This window comes from Megalobrama amblycephala, linkage group LG16 (assembly GCF_018812025.1).
Source record: "Megalobrama amblycephala isolate DHTTF-2021 linkage group LG16, ASM1881202v1, whole genome shotgun sequence".
Classification (NCBI taxonomy): Eukaryota; Metazoa; Chordata; class Actinopteri; order Cypriniformes; family Xenocyprididae; genus Megalobrama; species Megalobrama amblycephala.
This window is the reverse complement of record NC_063059.1, coordinates 43,429,585-43,451,503: the sequence shown is the minus strand read 5'-3', so window position 1 is coordinate 43,451,503 and position 21,919 is coordinate 43,429,585. Positions and strand designations below refer to the sequence as shown.

The 21,919-nt window shown below is 37.2% G+C and overlaps 2 protein-coding genes and 1 long non-coding RNA gene across 6 annotated transcripts; all 3 read left to right on the top strand.

The window, feature by feature from the left end:
* Window positions 1-669: 669 nt before the first annotated feature.
* LOC125248942 lies at window positions 670-3,486 on the top strand. The gene is made up of 3 exons (XR_007180449.1): window positions 670-726; window positions 995-1,958; window positions 2,063-3,486. It is a non-coding gene; the product is annotated as an uncharacterized LOC125248942 (long non-coding RNA).
* A 1,174-nt stretch (window positions 3,487-4,660) lies between these two features.
* Window positions 4,661-14,137, top strand: sfrp2l (secreted frizzled-related protein 2 like). 4 transcript variants are annotated; one of them, XM_048161646.1, is made up of 6 exons: window positions 4,661-4,788; window positions 7,367-7,487; window positions 8,313-8,376; window positions 10,414-10,913; window positions 12,251-12,331; window positions 12,641-14,137. In XM_048161646.1, exons 4-6 carry the CDS (start codon window positions 10,544-10,546, stop codon window positions 12,952-12,954), a joined length of 765 nt encoding a protein of 254 aa, XP_048017603.1. In that variant the 5' UTR covers window positions 4,661-4,788; window positions 7,367-7,487; window positions 8,313-8,376; window positions 10,414-10,543; the 3' UTR covers window positions 12,955-14,137. The 4 variants fall into 4 exon arrangements, with proteins under 4 accessions (XP_048017603.1, XP_048017604.1, XP_048017602.1 ...); XM_048161647.1 differs by lacking the exon at window positions 8,313-8,376; XM_048161645.1 differs by lacking the exons at window positions 4,661-4,788; window positions 7,367-7,487; window positions 8,313-8,376 and adding an exon at window positions 9,879-10,258.
* On the top strand, window positions 14,118-20,964 carry tomt (transmembrane O-methyltransferase). The gene is given in 6 exon segments (XM_048161648.1): window positions 14,118-14,249; window positions 14,380-14,414; window positions 18,833-19,107; window positions 19,766-19,962; window positions 20,063-20,104; window positions 20,106-20,964. Coding segments are annotated over 6 exon segments (876 nt in total). The 5' UTR covers window positions 14,118-14,201; the 3' UTR covers window positions 20,385-20,964.
* The last annotated feature ends 955 nt before the right edge of the window (window positions 20,965-21,919 follow it).

Genomic DNA, 21,919 nt, shown 5'->3' with positions numbered 1-21,919 from the left:
AAAAAAGATCAGTATGTTGGTCATTATGAAATTAAGCCAGCCGTCCATCTGTCCATTCATCTATCCAAGTCACACCCACTTGTTGGCTTTAGATTTCAAACACAAATCTATCAGCAGTTCAACTGCTGTGACACACACACACATTTAATCCTGCGATCACGTATCACTTCTGTTTTTGTATGAATGCAATTATAATGGTTATAGACAATAAAACTTTTTTTTTTTTTTTTGCCGTTCAAAAGTTTGGTGTCGGTGAGATTTTTAAAAGAGTCTCTTCTGCTCATCAAAGCTGCATTTATATGATCAAAAATACAGTAAAAATTGTGAAATATTATTACAATGTAAAATAGCTTAAATAAATAAATCTGTCTTTTTCTGATAGATTGAATTGCTTTAAAAACCTTCAAAATTGAAGCCTTTTAAATGTCTTCAAACTTCTCAAGCAAACATCAAAGTTTGTCTTTTTTTTTTTTTACCTAGTTCCAATGTAAAATATCTGTTTTCTATGTGAATATATAGTAAAGTAATTTATTTCTGTGATCAAAGCTGAATTTTCAGCATCATTACTCCAGTCTTCAGTGTCACATGATCCTTCAGAAATCATTCTGATATGATGATTTGCTGCTCAAGAAACATTTATGATCAATATCAATGTTGAAAACAGTTCATATTTTTGTGGATAACTGATGCATTTTATTTTTCAGGATTCTCTGATGAATAAAAAAGGTAAAAAAAAAACAGCATTTATTAAAAAAATAGAATCTTTTGAAACATTATTAATGTCTTTACTGTCACTTTTGATCAATTTAATGCATCCTTAAGTATTAATTTCTTTAAAATAAATTTCATTTAAGCAAATGTTTCCAAAAGAAGGTCAGATTTTCTCCCCAAAGTAAAACTAAACACACATAATCACACAGAAACACGCAGCAGACACACTTCTGAGAGAAACTGACTGATTTTACACTGATAATGAAATATAATGTCTCTGCAGTTTGTCTGCTTCACGCATGCATGTGATGGTCAGAGATGGACCTGCAGATGTGGATGCAGTGATTCTTACCTGCACAGTGTTCAGAGCAGCTCTTATTCGGCGGATTTAAAGCCTCTGTGTGTCCAGCTGTCACTCATCCCTCAGCTCTTAAAGCAGCCGCGCTGGACCGGACCGGACCGAAGCGGATTGGACCAGCGGCCAGTGACGTCACGGGTATTTAAGGAAGGCTCAGCTGCTGGTTCAGGCTCTCTCTGAGGGATCGACGCGGTTCAGGCGTCCAGTCGCCGAGTGTTTTAAGAGTTATTTTCTGGGTATTCATCCAGTCACGCAGCAGCGCTATAATTTCTGCATTATGTCACGTGGAGGCGTCAGTCTCCAGTGTAATCCACCAACAATACCTTCTAACCGCATAAGAGCATAAATCTGTGCTTTGAAACAGTTATTTTAGTTTTATTACAGATTTATTAATATTTATTAATATTACAGATTTATTAATATTTAACAGATTTAAAATATTGCTTAGTAGGTTTAATTTATTTTATTTCAGTTTATAATTTTGGTGCTTCAACTTAAAGCTACACGATGTAACTTTTTTTTTGTTGCTGTTCAAAATGAACAAAATAGAAATTGCGGGAAATTGCTTACATACGTCACTTGCCCGTGCGTGTCTCGTCATATCCGTAAATAGAGAAAAGTAGCTCCGGCAGCTTGAGATGCTGTTTTTGTTACCAAAAGACTAAAGACGGTTCTGCAACGCAATATGGCGGAATAAATCCTGCCTTCTAAGCAAAAGAGCCAATCGCTGATTGATAAAATCATTGCGTCACTGCAGCTGCCGTTAGAAGCTCCGATTCCCATGGAAACCTGAGATTCACGTTTATGACTGCATATGCGCATTGGCTCGTCTACCCTTGAAAAATAGGCTTTTTTAACGCTATTTGAGCATAAGACACAACATTTATGGGTCAGTTCATGTCAGATTTTGTTGCTAAAATGAAATATGTTATTTAATTGTGCTTTCGCCAAGCAGTTTTTGAGATTTCAGGATTGTCCCATTCAAATAAATAGGACTTGGTCTTGGATGCCTGAAATAGCTGCCCGGAGGTGTCGCAAATATAAACTTTCCTTAAGGGACTTTGTTGTTACTCAACAGGTAAGGTATTTTATTGAACAGATAAATTGCCCTATGTAGCTCTCTAACAGAGTTAATTGTGAATATCATTTCATTATGGTTGTTGAAACGCTGAATTGGAATTTATTCTCAAGAAAGTACCGTGTCTATTAATGGATAAAGCTACTATAAAGTGTTCAGTTAATGTCTTTCCATGTAAACTTTGGCCCAGGAGTGAATGTTTATAGCGGTAGCAGATAATCATATCCATCCGCACAGTCACGCAGAGCCGAAGCATACCCAGTTCTTCCGCGAAATGCATGCAGTTTTGTTTTTAACCGCTAGAGGGCCAAAAGTTACATCGTGTACTTGTTTCAGTTTGTTGGCAAGCTACTAAAAGGATTTAAAAATAGCGTTTCCATGGTAAAACTGTTTAATTTCAAAACGGTTTTCACAGAATTAATTTTTAAGCTTTTGAATGATACCTAATTTATGATGAGTACTAAACTATGTGATGGAGGAAAGTGTCCTCTAGCAGGTTATGAAACTGAGAAATGGGGTGTGGAGGGAGAAAGATCTGGAAACAGAAATGATGCAGTCGTCTCCTCCTGCACGTACAGTAGCGGTGAGTTGTTTACTTGTAGGTGAGCTGAAATAACCTGTCATAAATCCAGATCAAATCAAGCTTCGGAATCCTGATGCTCCGTCTCCTCTTTTCCTCGTGAGTCTATTTGATCCAGGCGCCTTGAGACAACGATCCTGGAAATGACATCTCATTGTTGGAATTCAGCAGCTGGTCGAACAGCCAGGCCAAAGTGGAGAGAGTCGGGATCACATGACAGTATAAAATCACTGAAGATGGAGCTAATGTGTGTAGGGTTTTTTGAATGTTGTGTATCTCATAATTATGAAACGTTCATATTTTATATTCATATTACTCTGCACAATGACAATAAAATCTAATCAGTCTTTAGAAGCTGCTCATTTGACTTGCTGAAAACGATAGTTTGACCATAATTCTATTAGCATTTACTGATGTCGTTCCTAGACGTGTGCCGATATTCGCTAATGCAATCACGATAATGAATATGCACGATATTGTTATCACTTAAAAAATACCGTAAATGTATTACCAGTTATTAATTTTTTTTAATGCATTTAAGAATACTTTCCCTATCAACAGTATAAAATGCACAACATCGCTGTATTCTGTAAAAGGGACATGCGCTCAGATGTAAACAAACCCAACGTGCACGAGAAGCACACGAGAAGCGGAACGAGTGAAGGAGATGCGCTGAATGAAAGTGCACGTTCACTCTCTGACAGCAGAGGGCGCTGATGGAACAGCAGAAATGCAGCGGTTACCCCGGAAACAAAGCAGCGCTGCGCTAGTGAAGTTTTTTAAATGCTTCAAACAGCCATTAATTTTTTGTAATCTCAGTGTTGTTCATCACAGCACCAAATACTTCATAATTAAAGACTTAATAGGCTATTTATTTTCAAACTTAAACATTTTTATATTTTAATCTGGACTACAACATGGCCTAATGATTAGAAATGTTCTGATTATTTGTTATTGTTCACTAAATCTTTGAGACATTAGTTAACATGTTAATTCATTATTACCAAACTGACAATGAAAAATACTTATAAAGCATTAATTATTCTTAGTTAATGTTAATTTCTTAGTTACTGTTTCATAACATTACTAAAATCAAAAGAACTTATTTAATGGAGCTGAGATAAAACTAACAATGATCAGTTGTTTTTCTTAACTAACATCAACAAAAAATAATACTTTCTGTAACAAATGTAGCTGTTGCTCAATCTTAGTTAATGCATTAAATAATGAGACCTTATTGTAAAGTGTTTCCTGTTGTTCCTGTAATAAGTTTGAAAATTTTACTTTTATATATTTTTTGGTGTATTGTATTATTGTATTTAAACATTCAGAGTTTTTTTGTTATTACAAAAAGAGTTCTTAAACCTGTTATAGTATGACAACACTTTTTTTAGCAACTTATTTCAATATCGTGATAATACCGTATACAACTTTGGACCCCACTGACTTTCATTGAATGGCAATGTCGCCGGTTCTCCACTGTTCCTTCCTTGGAACACTTTTGATTGATCCTGACCACTGCAGACCGGGAACACCCCACAAGAGCTGCAGTTTTGGAGATGCTCTGACCCAGTCGTCTAGTATCACAGTTTGGTCTTTGTCAAACTCACTCAAATCTTTACGCTTGCCAATTTCTCCTGCTTCTAACACATCAACTTTGAGGACAAAATGTTAATTTGCTGCCTAATTTATCCACCCACTAACAGGCGCCGTGATAATCAGTGGTCATATTATGCCTGATCGGTGTATATTTATGTACATACAAACTTTTATGCAAAATGCGATTAATCGCGATTAATTTGACAGTACTAGCATATTAGTATAATAATGTGACACTTTCAGAACATTAGTTTGAGGAACTTCCGACTCAACCAATCATGAGAGTTTGAAGGCGGGACTCTGTGTTTGATTAACCAATGACAGGTGGTCGGGAAACGTGTCTGAAAACATGTAGCTTGGATGCGGACCGTGTGTGTCAATGCGATTCTTAAATTCTAGAAGATCCAGCGGTGCCAATCCTGAAACCGAGCAGATCCACAAATAGATTCCTCTACATTAAAGGTGACAATAATCCAGGTCTCTCCTTACATAATCACTCTTAAACGACGCCCTTTTACACGGTGATTAATGTCGGGATTCTTCAGCTGATATGTGATCTTTTGGCAGATTCGTGGATGATATTCCTGAACCAATCCAGTGATTCGAATTCAGGATGAGATTCACCACTGCTTCATCCATTATTATTATTCATGTTTCTGATGGTCAGAATCGGGCGGTTCATTGAAGATGATCACATTTGCGGACTTTAGACACAATCTGTTTTGTTTTTGTAGTTTGGCTCGTGTTGATCTCGAGTCTCATTCAGTTCTCCGCAGGTGTTCGGCTATAAATAATACTGTGATCTGTTGCTATCAGTGTTAGGGGCGTCTCGAGAGACCAGCTCTATTTAAAAGCTTGGCGCTTTTTACACGAGTATTTGCCAGAATAACCAACACAAAAACACATGTTGGAGATCCGCTTTCCTGGCAGAGTAACAAAACTTCATATCAGGGAGGGGTTATGGGTATTAACATGGATATATACGGTAACACTTTAGTTTAGGGTCCAATTCTCACTAAGTAGTTGCTTATTAGCATGCATATTATTAGGATATTGGCTGTTTGTTAGTGCTTACAAAGCACATATTAGTGTTAATATTAGACTGGAGTAATGATGCTGAAAATTCAGCTTTGATCACAGGAATAAATTACATTTTAAAATATATTCTCATAGAAAACATTTGTTTTACTATTGTAACTAGGTAAGAAAAGAAAATAAGTGACAGAAAAAACAAACTTTGATGTTGGCTTGGGAAAGCCTGACCAGAAAGTTTGAAGAGGTTTTAAAAGCTTGACGTTTGAAGGCTTTCAGTTTAAATTAGTTTTAAAGCTTAAAGTTTTAAGGTTCTGAAGGCAAAACAGTCTATCAGAAAACAGATAGATACATTGCTAGCATGCTTTTAACATGAATTAACACCTTGTTAGTAAATTTTAGCATGTTGCTAACATGTTCCAGGCATGAATTAACACATTGCTAACATGTTTTAACACATTGCTAGCTTGTTTCAAGCGTCAATTAACACAAATCATGTTTTAACATGTTGCTAGCATGAATTAGCAAACTGTTTGCATGTTTCTAACAAATTAACACATTGCTAACATGTTTTTGCATGTTTCTAGCATGAGTTAGCACATTGCTAACATGTTTTAACATACTGACAGCATGTTTCCAGCGTTAACACATTTCTAACACGATTTACCACATTGCTAGCTTGTTTCTAGCAACAATTAACACAAAACTTGTTATAGCACTTTGCTAGCATGTTTTAGCATGTTTTCTAGCATGAATTAACACATTTCTAACATGAGTTAACACATTGCTAACATGTTTCTAGCAACAAGTAGCACAGTGTTTTAACGTTTGCATGAATTCGCACATTGCTAACATGTTTTAGCATGTTTGCTAGCATGAATTAGCAAACTGCATGTTTTAAACACAAATTAACACATTGCTAACATGTTTTTGCATGTTTCTAGCATGAGTTAGCACATTGCTAACATGTTTTAACATACTGACAGCATGTTTCCAGCATTAACACATTTCTAACACGATTTACCACATTGCTAGCTTGTTTCTAGCAACAATTAACACAAAATTGTTATAGCACTTTGCTAGCATGTTTTAGCATGTTTCTAACGTGAATTAACACATTTCTAACACGATTTACCACATTACTAGCTTGTTTCTAGCTGCATCAATTAACAAACCATGTTATAGCAATTTGATAACATGTTGTTTGCATGAATTAGCACATTGCTAACGTGTTTTAGCATGTTTGCTAGCATGAATTAGCAAACTGCATGTTTTTAACACAAATTAACACATTGCTAACATGTTTTTGCATTTATCTAGCATGAATTAGCAAATTTGCATGTTTCTAACATGAGTTAGCACATTGCTAGCTTGTTTCTAGCATCAATTAACACAAAACTTGTTATAGCACTTTGCTATCATGTTTTAACATGTTTCTAACATGAATTAGCACATTGCTTGCATGTTTTAACATACTGGTAGCATGTTTCTAGCATGAATTAACACATTGCTAGCTTGTTTCTAGCATCAATTAGCACAATGTTTTAACATGTTCTTTGTATGAATTAATACATTGCTGACATGTTTTAACATGTTACTAAACTATTTGCATGTTTCTAAAATGAATTAACACTTAGCTTGCATGTTTTTGCATGTTACTAAAATGATTTATCACATTGTTACCATTTTTTTAGCATTTTGCTAGCACGTTTTGCTAACATGTTTCTAACATGAATAAATTTACTGTATATTCACACAGAAAACATTTTAAATTGTAATAATTTAAAAAAAAAAAAATTGTAATGATATTGCAGAATGTTAGAAATTTAGAATTTTTAGAAATGTTAGAATTTTTACTGTATTTTTGATCAAATAAATGCAGTGGTGAGCAGAAGAGACATTAGAAATCATGTATGTTAATGTGTGTGTGCTAAAAGTTAATTGTGTCGAATTCGACTTATACATGCAGTGAACCCCTAACCATGTTGATCTAGTGTCTTTGCTCCAGAATGCATGTAACGTGTGGAAGAGCTTCCTTCTGTCAGCGAGGCGTGTGATTGGAGGACACAGGTGTGATTTCAATGTCTTTCTCTCCGCGCTGACGACAAGATCCTAGAAGCTTCTGCAGGGTGAGAAAAGGCCGGGGTCAGTGGATGTGACAGAAACACCAGAAGACTTTTACAATTCAAACCTGATAGAGTCACTCTTTTTCTTAGAGTATTAATGTCTCAGGATCCGTCTTTCTATAAACCAGCTCATTTAGTAGTGTTTGTCACGACATTTACCCTTTCTCTTTCTCAGATGAGATTTGAGCGTCAGGTGAAGTATGTCAATAGAAAGGTTGAGTTTATGACAGCGGCTGCTGACAGGCTTCAGGATTGTGTTTGTGTGATAAATATAGAGCTGCTCCTGAAATGTCAATCGAGGTTCAAGGTGAGCGCAGCTGATCACTCAAACAAAACATGGGAAAATAATTACTAAGAAATTGTCGTGTTTAACTATGGAAGCTTGTTTCTGCCACAGAATAAAAAAGGTAATTGTAATTATCTCAAGATAAAATACAGATTCTGAATGTGTAACTCTTTTCTGAAGCATGTTTAGTCATGTCAGTCCTGAGTCAGTGTGAATGAATCTGGTTTATGTTGACAGCTGCACATGTAAACAGTTCACTAGGGTTTATATAGGGTCACCGTGACGGTGCATATCATACAGTATGACAGCTGCTTAACACTATGTCGAGAGACGGGGCAATAAACAGAAACACGCTCACTATTTCCACAGAGGAGTTATAATATAATACACACAATATACATGTTTGACAGCAGCACATTCAGACATTGTTTATGCGCTACTCCGGGGGTTCAAGTTTTGTTTTTATTATTAGGATCCACCTTAATCATCTTATTTAGATTTAAGAGATTATGCCATCATATTTGTTGAATGTGTCCATCTAGTGACCACTGTGAGGAACAGCCGGTTCAGAAATGAAGCAAGAAGAATATCACTATTACAGGAAAAGTATGATTTTTCTGGTTTTCTGTGCCATTTTGTTTTCCATATTTTTGTTATTTTTAATTAGTGCTGTCAAATCGATTAATTACATCTAACAGAATATATAATATATGTGTATAATATATAATATGTGTGTGTATACATGTGTATATACACACTAATGCTGGGCAAATGATTAATTGCATCCAAAATAAAAGTTTGTGTTTACGTAATATATGTGTGTGTGCTGTAGATACTTATTTTGTATATATAAATACACACACATGCATGTATATATTTAAGAAAAATGTGTTATATTTATATAAAAAATTATATATAATATAAATATATGTACAATATATACATGCAATTAATTCTTAAATATATACATGCATGTATGTCTTTATATATACAAAATAAGTGTATAGAGCACACACACATATATACTACATAAACACAAACTTTTATTTTGAATGCAATTAATCGCAATTAATCATTTGCCCAGCATTAATACACACACACAAATATATATATATATACACACATTATATTTACAAACTATTATGTTAGATGTGATTAATCGCAATTAATCGATTTGTCAGCACTATTTTTAATACATTATCATACTTGCTTCTCTCACAAAAAATATATTGTATATATTTCATATTGAAATTTTTTTTTTTTTTTTTTTTTTTTTAAATGGCTAATAGCTATTTAGTTTCCATGGAAGTTTGTTTCCACCCACGGAATAAAAATAAAATTAAAAAGGTCATTGCGACTTTATATCTCACAATTCTGACTTTTTCACATATTTTTTTTTTCACACAATTCTGAGAAAAAAGTCAGAATATAAACTCCCAATTTTATCACAAAGACTATTTTTCTCAGAATTGTAAAATATAAAATCGGAATTACAAGAAAAAAGTTGCAATTAAAGGGTTAGTTCATCCAAAAATGAAAATTCTGTCATTAATTACTCACCCTCATGTCGTTCCACACCCGTAAGACCTTCGTTAATCTTCAGAACACAAATTAAGATATTTAATTAAGATTTCAAAACACTGCTTCATGAAGCTTCGGAGCGTTATGAATCTTTTGTGTCGAATCATGATTCGGATCGCGTGTCAAACCGCCAAACTGCTGAAATCACGTGACTTTGGCGCTCCAAACCGCTGATTCGACACGCTGATTCATAACGCTCTGAAGCTTCCTGAAGCAGTGTTTTGAAATCGGCCATCACTAAATAAGTCGTTATTTTGTTTTTTCGGCGCACCAAAAATATTCTCGTGGCTTTATAATATTAATATTGAACCACATGAACTGATTTAAATATGTTTTTAGTACATTAATGGATCTTGAGAGAGGAAATGTCATTGCTGGCTATGCAGGCCTCACTGAGCCATCGGATTTCATCAAAAATATCTTAATTTGTGTTCTGAAGATGAACGAAGGTCTTACGGGTGTGGAACGACATGAGGGTGAGTAATTAATGACATTATTTTCATTTTTGGGTGAACTAACCCTTTAAGTTCATATTTTAACTGGCTTCCGTAAGTTTGTGTCATGACCCGAAAGAGGCATGGTATCAGTGGGAGGAGCATCGCATTGTCGAGAAGTTGAGAACACGTGATTGGACAGATATTTGCACACGCCCCTGAGTGCAGGATGAGTCAGCAATATTGTTCTGGAAGAAAAAGACTACATTTTAAATGTTTATTTCTGTCATCTTTTTCTGTTTGAATCTTATTTCGACGCATTCTAGTGTTTGTATAAATATTAAAAGGTTTTGTTTGGGACCAAGACTTTCATAATCCATACAGTTCGCATAAGTTTTTAATTGTCCCAAGTAAAACTAAAGTAGATTTCCAAACCAAAACCTCACACGGGCCTCTGAAGTGTTTTACTGCGGGTAATAAAGAACCAAATGCGTTTAATTATGTAGAGACGCACACACACACACACACACACACACACACACACACACACACAGATGTGAGTTTGAACGCGCGTCTCTATGATGTTTAATCTTCATTCTCTGTGTGTGATTGTGCTGCTGGTTTTCAGTCCGTCCAGAGCTGCTGATGAAGATGATGATCATGATGATGAAGGTCTGAAGGCAAACCCCGTGTCTGACTTCGTCACGTCGGCGGAGTTCGGCACAGCGCGCTCGGTGTGTAAACCGGTTCCGAACACGATGGGTTTGTGTTCCGGTATCGGCTACGAAGAGATGCGGCTGCCGAACCTGCTGGGTCACGACAGCGCGAGGGAAGCGCAGCAGCAGTCCGCCGCCTGGGTGCCGCTGCTCGGCAAACACTGTCACGCGGACACGCGGCGCTTCCTCTGCTCGCTCTTCGCGCCCGTGTGTTTACCGGAGGTCACGGCTCCGGTGTACCCGTGCCGGAGTCTTTGTGAGGCGGTGCGGGACGCGTGTCTGCCCGTCATGAGCGCGTTCGGGTTTCCCTGGCCGGAGATGTTCAACTGCAGCCGGTTTCCAGATGGATCGGAGCTCTGCATCCCCGGAGAAAAAGACCCGAACCGGGCTGAGAGCACCGATGCGCCCAAAGGTTTGGAAACTTCACATTATTACACTTTCAAAACACGCATCAAACTCCAGCTAATATGGCAAAATATATTCTTAGAACGTTTTTCTAACGTAATGAAAACGTTATTTCTGAAGGGAACATTCCATTGTATCATTCATCAAACATTATGGGAACGTTACTTTTGATTGTTTTCTGAACGTTCTGAAACAAATGGTAACATTTAAAGAACGTTAGAGAAACGCCCAACTGAATATTTCATAAATAAACCGTTACATTTTTGTTCCTTTGATTTTGTGGTAACATTTTGAGAACATTAAAGACCAGATAACTTTAAACGAACGTTCTGTTAATGTTTGTTTATAACTTTGAGAGAACCTTGCCAGAACGCTCTTGAGAATGTTCGCTGTTAGCTGGACAGATTCTCTGTCTGGATTATTAAAGGATTAGTTCACTTTTAAATAAACATTTCCTGATAATTTACTCAGCCCCTTGCCATCCAAGATGTTCATGTCTTTCTTTCATCAGTCGAAAAGAAATGAAGGTTTTTGATGAAAACATTCCAGGATTTTTCTCCATATAGTGGACTTCAATGGAGCCCAAACGGTTGAAGGTCCAAATGTCAGTTTCAGTGCAGCTTCAAAGAGCTCTACATGATCCCAGACGAGGAGTAAGAGTCTGATCTAGAGAAACCATTGGTCATTTTCTAAAAACAAATACAACTGTATATGGTTTATCCGTTTTCCGTATTTTTCAAAAAGCTTACACTGTATGTCCTACGCCTTCCATATTCAACTTACTGAACGAACGCGGCGCCAGTTCTGTTTTTTCCGTAAGTAGAATAGGGAAGGCGTAGGACATACAGCGTAAGCTTTTTGAAGAATGCGGAAACGGAAAGTACATTCAAGGCGACCATTTGTGTTTATAAAGCATATACAGTTGTATTTTTTTCCAAAAATGGCCGATGGTTTCTCTAGATCAGACTCTTATTCCTCGTCTGGGATCATGTAGAGCTCTTTGAAGCTGCACTGAAACTGACATTTGGACCTTCAATCATCTGGAGTCCATTGAAGTCCACTATAAGGAGAATAATCCTGGAATGTTTTCCTCAAAAACCTTCATTTCTTTTCCACTGAAGAAAGAAAGACATGAACATCTTGGATGACATGGAGGTGAGTAAATTATCAGGAAAATTTTATTTAAAAGTGGACTAATCCTTTAGTGTCACTGGAAGAACATTTGTTTATGACTTTGAGATAACCTTTACAGAACGCTCTTGAAATCTTGGTCCAAAACAAAACCTTTGATGGCATCAGAATAAGGTCTGATGGTGATCTGTGACTCTTCTCTGTTTCCTCCAGGTTCTGTGATCTGTGAGGTTTGCGGTTCAGACTCAGAAGGAGAGCGAGAGGTCCAGCAGAACTTCTGCAAGAGTCCGTTCGGTGAGTAACTGTAGACGTCTGGAGGGTTTAAATCTGGTCTGCAGCGTCCAGAATATCCCATAATAAAATGAATGACTCAAAACATTTAACTTGCATGACCAATTTCAACTTGTTTACTGGCATGAGGGTGGGGCAACCTGCCACTCACAGGAGATCCACCAATAGCAAACCACAACCATCCAATCAATTGCCCACAGACAAAATCAAGCCCTACATTTGTTCTTGTTTGAGAAGTTAACTAATAGGACCATATTCCACATCCAAACATCCCTGTTATCAGACTTTAATTCCTGATTATTTCCTCTCCAGCGTTCAGACTGCGGGTCGGCTCCACGTCTCTGGACGGGACGAACGTGCGTGTGGTTCCTCAGGGTCGCAGTCGTGTTCTTCGCTGGCAGAGCGGCCCGCAGGAGGAGCAGGCGGCGGCGGAGCAGAGCGCCCTCTGGCTGATGCGGGGCCGCGGCTGCTCCTGTCCGGCGCTGGACGGGCCGCTCACGGGCTCCTACATCGCCCTGGCTCACATGCACAGCGGCCGGATGGTCCTCAGAAGACTGCTCAAATGGTCCCGTGATGAGAAAGAGCTGAAGAAGTTCATCAGGATGCTGCTGAGACAAGACTGCTGAGGTCACGACCCCTGAACAGACATTAATGAACCAATAAGATGAACCAAAAAAAGTTCTGGAGTGATGAACAGCATGAAACTGCATCTTCAAAATGATCTGTTTTAGTTTTTAATTTTTACTGATTTTTATCATTTTATTTTTTTCCATACAAAATTTTTTATTAGTGCTGTTAAATCGATTAATCATGATTAATTGATTTATCTGGATTAATTGCATCTAACATAAAAGTTTGTAAATACATGTGATTTTTTATATATATATATATATATATATATATTTACATACTTTTATGTTAGATGCAATTAATCATGAATAATTAATAGCTATTAATCGCATCTAGCATAAAAGTTTGTGAATATATAGTGTGTGTGTGTGTGTGTATATTTACAATATATTTATAAACTTATGTTAGATATGATTCATCACAATTAATCTATTAATAGCTATTAATCGCATCTAACATAAGTTTGTAAATATATATATATTCACACTCACATGATATATTCGTGATTTATATATAGCAATTTATCAATATTATATATCGCGATTAATCAATTAATCGTGATTAATCGCATCTAACATAAAAGTTTGTAAATATATATATTTACAAACTTATGTTAGATATGAATAATCATGATTAATCTATTAGTAGCTATTAATCGAATCTAAAAAAGTTTGTATATATATATATATTCACACTCACATGATATATTTGCGATTTATATATAGCGATTTATCAATATTATATATCGCAATTAATCAATTAATCGTGATTAATCACATCTAACATAAAAGTTTGTAAATATATATATTTACAAACTTATGTTAGATATGAATAATCATGATTAATCTATTAGTAGCTATATATATATATATATATATATATATATATTCATACTCGCATGATATATTCGTGATTTATATATAGCAATTTATCAATATTATATATCGCGATTAATCACGATTAATTGATTAATCGCATCTAACATAAAAGTTTGTACATATATATATATATACACAGACACACACACACACATTATATATTTGCAAACTTTTATGTTAGATGCGATTAATCGCGATTAATCGATTTGACAGCACAAATTTTAATGCTTTTATACTGACTTTGTACTAACATTACTAAACTTAATGTATTTGCGATTAAAGAATATTGAACATTTTGTTGCATATTTTGGTGGTTTTCATTCTGCTCCATACATTAGGCTCACTTTTCCTTCAGAAATGTATAAATGAGCATAATTTCTGCTGTGATGTCAGACGGTCACATGATGCTCCAGGTGAGACGCCGGTGTAAGAGGAGGCCACAGGCTCTCCATCCATTATTCAGATGGCAGAATCTGATTGGCTGCCGCACACCTGTTGTACTCACATGAGTGTCTTTTCTTTCTGTCTCTCTTCTGTCTTCAGAGTGTGTTTTGCGGCTCGAGAGAGTCCTGGATCTGGTAAAGTTATCATCAGATATGATGTTTTATTTTGTGTGTTGGTGAATGAGTGTTTGTGTTCGTCTGAATGAAACTGATCTGGGATCAGCTCGTGTCTTCAGTTACTTACAGACGCCTCTGGAAACTCAACATGTTCTGTCACGTCGAAACAAAGGCATCTGAATTATTAATGTAGTGTTTTCATAGGCTGGATGTGAAGTGTTTGCTGTGTAGTCTAGATGGAAATCTAATTAGTAGCGTTTAAGTCAGTTCTCACTGTAGTCTAGTAGTGCTGATAGTGATGTGCTCAAACCTGTGGTTGTTCTGAGTGTTGTTAGAGTGTTGCCATGCAGTTTCTATGGTTTTCTGGGTGTTTTTTTATTTTGTGTTATATGGTTGCTAACCTGTTCTGCGTGTTTTTAGTGGGTTGCCATGTGGTTGCTAAGCTGTTCTGAATGTTTGTAGTGCGTTATTTTCCAGAGTGTTCTGGGGTTTGCTATGCAGTTGCTACAGTGGTCTGAGTGTTTTTAGTGTGTTGCTGCATTTGCTATGCTGTTGCTAAAGTGTTATGATTTTTTTTTTTTTTTTTTAAATGTGGTTTCTAGGGTGTTCTGGGTGTTTTTAGTCTTTCTGTTCGGCTGCTAAGGAGTTTCTACATGGTTTTTAGTGTGTTGCTATGCGGTTGTTAGAGTGTTCTGGGTGTATTAGTGTGTTTACTGTGTGGTTGTTAGGGTGTTCTGAGTGTTTGTGTGTTGCTATGCAGTTTCTAGGGTGTTCTGGGTGTATTAGTGTGTTACTATGTGGTTGTTAGGGTGTTCTGAGTGTTTAGTGTGTTGCTATGCAGTTTCTAGGGTGTTCTGGGTGTATTAGTGTGTTACTATGTGGTTGTTAGGGTGTTCTGAGTGTTTGTGTGTTGCTATGCAGTTTCTAGGGTGTTCTGAGTGTTTGTGTGTTGCTATGCAGTTTCTAGGGTGTTCTGAGTGTTTGTGTGTTGCTATGCAGTTTCTTGAGTGTTCGTGTGTTGCTATGCAGTTTCTAAGGTGTTCTGAGTGTTTGTGTGTTGCTATGCAGTTTCTAGGGTGTTCTGAGTGTTTGTGTGTTGCTATGCAGTTTCTTGAGTGTTCGTGTGTTGCTATGCAGTTTCTAAGGTGTTCTGAGTGTTTGTGTGTTGCTATGCAGTTTCTAAGGTGTTCTGAGTGTTTGTGTGTTGCTATGCAGTTTCTAGGGTGTTCTGAGTGTTTGTGTGTTGCTATGCAGTTTCTACAGGGAGTGCAGAATTATTAGGCAAGTTGATTTTCTGATCATATTTTTTTCCCAAGCACATTTTACCAATTCCAATCCACATAAATCTTAATAACTACTATTAATATTGTTTTTAATCATTTATAAGTGATATATAATTGTTCATGAAGGCTGGAAATGAAAAATGCCTTATATTCAGGTGTGCAGAATTATTAGGCAAGTTTTCTTTTACAGGCAAAATGAGCCAAAAAAGAGATTTAACTCAGACTGAAAAGTCAAAAATTATTAAATACTCATGAGAAGGACGCAATATTAATGCAATACTAGAAATTGCAAAGTTAAAGCATGACCAAGGGACAGCAAAATGCTCATTGGGTCAGCGGGGTCAGACAAAAACAGGTGGAAAAGAAAAGACACATGTTAACTGCAAAATAATTAAGAATTAAGGTGAAGAATTAAGTGTGAAACCATCAGGAACCCTTTAGTCTCCAGCGCCACCATTTTCCAGAGCTCCAACCTACCTGGAGTCTCCAGAAGTGCAAGGTGTCAGGATCTCAGAGACTTAGGTTAGCTAAAGAATCCTAAAAAATGACCTGCACTTGATAAGAATCACAAGCTGAAGTGTTATAAAATACATGAAGACTGGGTTTTAATAGGGCTTATAGACAGACAGCTTGAGAGTGACTCCTGAAGGACCAGCACCACATCCTCTTGTACCACTGTTTGAAGAATTTATCCAGAATCTGGCAGTAAGGTGTTTGAGTTCACTTTTAGTCCATCTCTTATCCTGAAATGTCTGTCTTGCAGAGATGGACTAAAAATGATCTTCCAAAACTTACTGCCAGATTCTGGAAGATAAATTCTTCAAACAGTGGTACAAGAGGATGTGGTGCTGGTCCTTCAGGAGTCACTCTCAAGCTGTCTGTCTATAAGGCCTATAAAAACCCAGTCTTCATGTATTTTATAACACTTCAGCTTGTGATTCTTATCAAGTGCGGGTCATTTTTTAGGATTCTTTAGCTAACCTAAGTCTCTGAGATCCTGAGACCTTGCACTTCTGGAGACTCCAGGTAGGTTGCAGTTCTGGAAAATGGTGTCACTGGAGACTAAAGGGTTCCTGATGGTTTCACACTTAATTCTTCACCTTAATTCTTAATTATTTTTCTGTTAACGTGTCTTTTCTTTTCCACCTGTTTTTGTCTGACCCCGCTGACCCAATGAGCATTTTGCTGTCCCTTGGTCATGCTTTAACTTTGCAATTTCTAGTATTGCATTAGTATTGCGTCCTTCTCATGAGTATTTAATAATTTTTGACTTTTCAGTCTGAGTTAAATCTCTTTTTTGGCTCATTTTGCCTGTAAAAGAAAACTTGCCCTAATAATTCTGCACACCTGAATATAAGGCATTTTTCATTTCCAGCCTTCATGAACAATTATATATCACTTATAAATGATTAAAAACAATATTAATAGTAGTTATTAAGATTGATGTGGATTGGAATTGGTAAAATGTGCTTGGGAAAAAAATATGATCAGAAAATCAACTTGCCTTGACTTGATTCTTGCACTATGCAGTTTCTAAGGGTGTTCTGAGTGTTTGTGTGTTGCTATGCAGTTTCTAGGGTGTTCTGAGTGTTTGTGTGTTGCTATGCAGTTTCTAGGGTGTTCTGAGTGTTTGTGTGTTGCTATGCAGTTTCTTGAGTGTTTGTGTGTTGCTATGCAGTTTCTAGGGTGTTCTGAGTGTTTGTGTGTTGCTATGCAGTTTCTAGGGTGTTCTGAGTGTTTGTGTGTTGCTATGCAGTTTCTTGAGTGTTTGTGTGTTGCTATGCAGTTTCTAAGGTGTTCTGAGTGTTTTTGTGTTGCTATGCAGTTTCTTGAGTGTTTGTGTGTTGCTATGCAGTTTCTAAGGTGTTCTGAGTGTTTGTGTGTTGCTATGCAGTTTCTAGGGTGTTCTGAGTGTTTGTGTGTTGCTATGCAGTTTCTTGAGTGTTTGTGTGTTGCTATGCAGTTTCTAAGGTGTTCTGAGTGTTTGTGTGTTGCTATGCAGTTTCTTGAGTGTTTGTGTGTTGCTATGCAGTTTCTAAGGTGTTCTGAGTGTTTGTGTGTTGCTATGCAGTTTCTAGAGTGTTCTGAGTGTTTGTGTGTTGCTATGCAATTTCTAGAGTGTTCTGAGTGTTTGTGCGTTGCTATGCAGTTTCTAGAGTGTTCTGAGTGTTTGTGTGTTGCTATGCAATTTCTAGGGTGTTCTGAGTGTTTGTGTGTTGCTATGCAGTTGGTTCTGCATATTTTTAGCGAATTGCTATGCCTTTGCTATGGTGTTCTGAGTGTTTTACTATGTTGCTATGTGGTTGCTAGGGTGTTTTGATTGTTTGTGTGTTGCTATCCAGTTGCTAGGGTGTTCTGCATGTTTTAGCATTGCTATGCATTTGCTATGATGTTCTGAGTTTTTTAGTGTGTTGCTATGCGGTTGTTAGAGTGTTCTGGGTGTATTAGTGTTACTATGCGGTTGTTAGGGTGTTTTGAGTGGTTTAGTGTGTTGCTATGCGGTTGTTAGGGTGTTCTGAGTGTTTTAGTGTGTTGCTATGCGGTTGTTAGGGTGTTCTAAGAGTTTGTGTGTTGCTATGCAGTTTCTAGGGTGTTCTGAGTGTTTTAGTGTGTTGCTTTGCTGTCGCTAAGGTGTTCTGCATGTTTTTAGCATTGCTATGCGTTTGCTATGGTGTTTTGAGTGTTTTAGTGTGCTGTAATACAGTTGTTAAGAGTGTTCTGAGTGTGTTACTATGCGGTGTTTTAGTGTTGCTATGTGGTTGTTAGGGTGTTCTGAGTGTTTTAGTGTGTTGCTATGCGGTTGCTAGGGTGTCCTGAGTGTTTTAGTGTGTTACTATGCGGTTGTTAGGGTGTTTTAGTGTTGCTGTGCGGTTATTAGGGTGTCCTGAGTGTTTTAGTTGTGTTACTATGCGGTTGTTAGGGTGTTTTAGTGTTGCTATGCGGTTGTTAGGGTGTCCTGAGTGTTTTAGTGTGTTACTATGCAGTTGCTAAAGTATTCCAAAAGTTTTAGTGTGTTGCTATGCAGCTGTTAGGGTGTTCTGAATGTTTGTGCGTTGCTATGCGGTTGCTAGGGTGTTCTGGGTGGTTTATTACTGTTTAAAGTGTCTCTGACCTTCTAATACGTTTAAGTGATGTTAAACATTATATTTGCAGGTCAGAAGTGAAGATGGTTTCTCCTGCGATCGCTTTGGCTTTACTTCCTCTGTTACTCACGCTGATCATCCGTTACCGTTATTTCTTCGTGCTGCTGTATCGAGCCGTACTGATCCGCTGGGTGCGCGACTGTTTAACGGGCCTCAGCCGAGAGGAACGGGCCTATCAGTACATACTGACCCACGCCACGCCGGGAGACTCCCAGAGCATCCTGGACACCTTTGACCAGTGGTGCAGCAAAGTGGAGTTCATCAGCAACATCGGGCCCAAGAAAGGTACGTACAAACACGGGGCCTAAAATTAACACTCGCCAAGCGGTCAAATGTGGAAAAAAACAATGATGGCGATAATATGAAACTGTCAATCGGCAGTTGACCAGTAACATTTGTATGAATTCTAAGGTGTCGTTCACACAGAACGTGTTTTTTTTTCATTCTACTGCACTACTTTTCCATTGTTTATCAATGCACTGGATGGACGTCTTTATCCATTGCGCTAGCATCTCGCGTCTATTGCAGCATCTCGCGCATGACATGGCATTCTAAAAACGTGGCACTCAAGTTAAAAGAAGTTTTAAAAAACGCATCTCTAGAACTTGCGCTTTTCTTCGTTCCACTGAACGGCATCTCACGTTGTTAACAGCAAAAACGCGTTCTGTGTGAACCAGCCCAGCCTTGTCAATTTAAATATTCAAGTGCAAGAAGATGCAAAAGGGAACTCAGTTTGTTACTCGTGCACGGTGTGGGAAGGTTTAAAGATCCGTAGCGCACTCCCAGAAAGTCGCGTCTCAAACAGCACGTGAATACTAAAATTCAACTTTCTTTTACATCTTCTTGCACTTGAACAGACATATTCAAACAAAATGCCCTATCTTGGCATGTATCAATAGGCTGTCACGCTCACTTCCTGTGTTCTGATTGGCTGTTTGTGCAGGTAAGATTCTGGACCGGCTGCTGCTGGAACACTGTCCGATCACTGTGCTGGAACTGGGCACTCACTGCGGCTACAGCACCGTTCGCATCGCCCGCTCACTGCCCATCGGCGCCCGGATCTACTCCGTCGAGATGGACGAGCGAAACGCTGGGGTGGCTGAGAAAGTCATCCGACTGGCGGGTTTTGATGAAGACATGGTGAGATTGTCTGCATTCATTTTTCTTTCTCAAAGCTACAATATATAATTTTCGCCATTAGATGTCACTTATTCAAAATGTATTAACGTATGAATCTCAGGTGGAGCTGATCGTGCGTCCGTCGGATGAAGTGATCCCCCGCTTGCGTGAGGACTTTCGGCGTGGAGCACCTGGACTTTGTGTTCATGGATCACTGGAAGCGCTGTTACCTGCCGGACCTGCAGCTGTTGGAGGGCAGCGGCCTTCTGGGAGAAGGATCCATCATTCTAGCTGACAACGTCATCTTCCCCGGAGCACCCAACTTCCTGCGGCACGCCCGGCGCTCCGGCCTGTACGAGGTCAGAGTTCACCGCGCCACGCTGGAATACATCCGTGGCATTCGTGACGGCATGGCTGAACTGACCTTCCTCGGGATAAAGTAAAACATTCTTGTGTTTCTCACCCCACGGAACGTTTGTGAGATTATGAACCCTTACAGTCAAAGGTTTCATTCATTCACTAACATGAATCGTCAGGTGATGAGCGACAGGACTCGTCGTGTTTGAGGCTCTGTGAGATCAGAAAGTAACTAAAGTCAGCATGGAATGAAATTCACTCTATTTTCTAAATGCATCTTATTGTGAACAATTCATTCATGCAAATTTCTTTTTATAAAAATGTTTTTACCTTGTAAAGTTTAATCAGACTGTCATAACTGGATCTTCCCGTGAAGTGTCAGTCTTCTCTTTGGTGACATATGCAGGATTCCCCAATCATTTAGTATGCTTAAACTCCGCCCCTGCAAGCTGTTCTGAGAGCCACACCCACATCTCAACATCCAATCAACAACTGATGCATATAATCAAGTCCCGCGCTACATTTATTCTTTCTCCATAACCTGTTACACTATGTAATATATGTAACAATACGGAAGAAATTATCTGTCACTACTTGTTTAATTGTGACTTTAATTGCTCAATTTGATCATGTATGTATCATCAACCATTTAAAGTTTTTTAATTATATATCACTGACTATAAAATAATATTAATATAATAAATATTATATTATTTGTTATCATATTATTATTATTTGAAAATGCATTATATATCATTATATAATATATTTTAATAAAAATTGTTATAAATATTTATTATTATTATTAAAGAAAAATATTAAATACTGTTGTAATATTTCAATGTAAAATAAAACAATATAATTATATTTATTATTATAAATATTTTAACATTATAGAATACATTATCACTATATAATATATTTATGATTAATTATAAATTATTATTAAATAAAAATATTAAATGTTAAACAAAATAAGGAATATTACTGTAAAATAAAATACAAGTATTTAAGAAAAATAATACTAAGCATTATTTTATTTTACAGTTCAACTGTAAAATTACAGTACTAAAATAATTTGAAGTTTATTCTTAATTTCATTTTCAAACTTTATTCTGGTGGAAAACTCACTTATAAAAGAATACAGTTAACTCTGAATCATGCAGCACATATATTTATTTAAGCCTTTGTGATTTAATAAGCACACTAAACCATATTGCAATTGCGGTTGAATGAAATGGAAATTCTACTTTCTAATCAAAATGTCATAACTGGATCTAATTAAATATAATGTTAATGACTTCAAAGCGCCCTCTATTGACACCTTGTGATAAGCACATTATAAAAGAAATATTAATGAGATTCTCTTGTCCTTCTAAACCTGTATGGCTAATACTTCCATATCATGAAATTGAAAGGCACTGGTATCATAAACCTCTGTGTGTGTGATGTGTGTTTGTGCATCATTTTAACATTACACAAATGCTAATGAGATTTGAGAGCTGTGATCGCACAGGTTTAGAGCAACGTGAGGGTGAATAAATGATGACAGAATTTGACCCTTCACGTCTTCTTGAATGATTTAAAAATGCCAAACTAAACAGATGATTCTATTAAAATG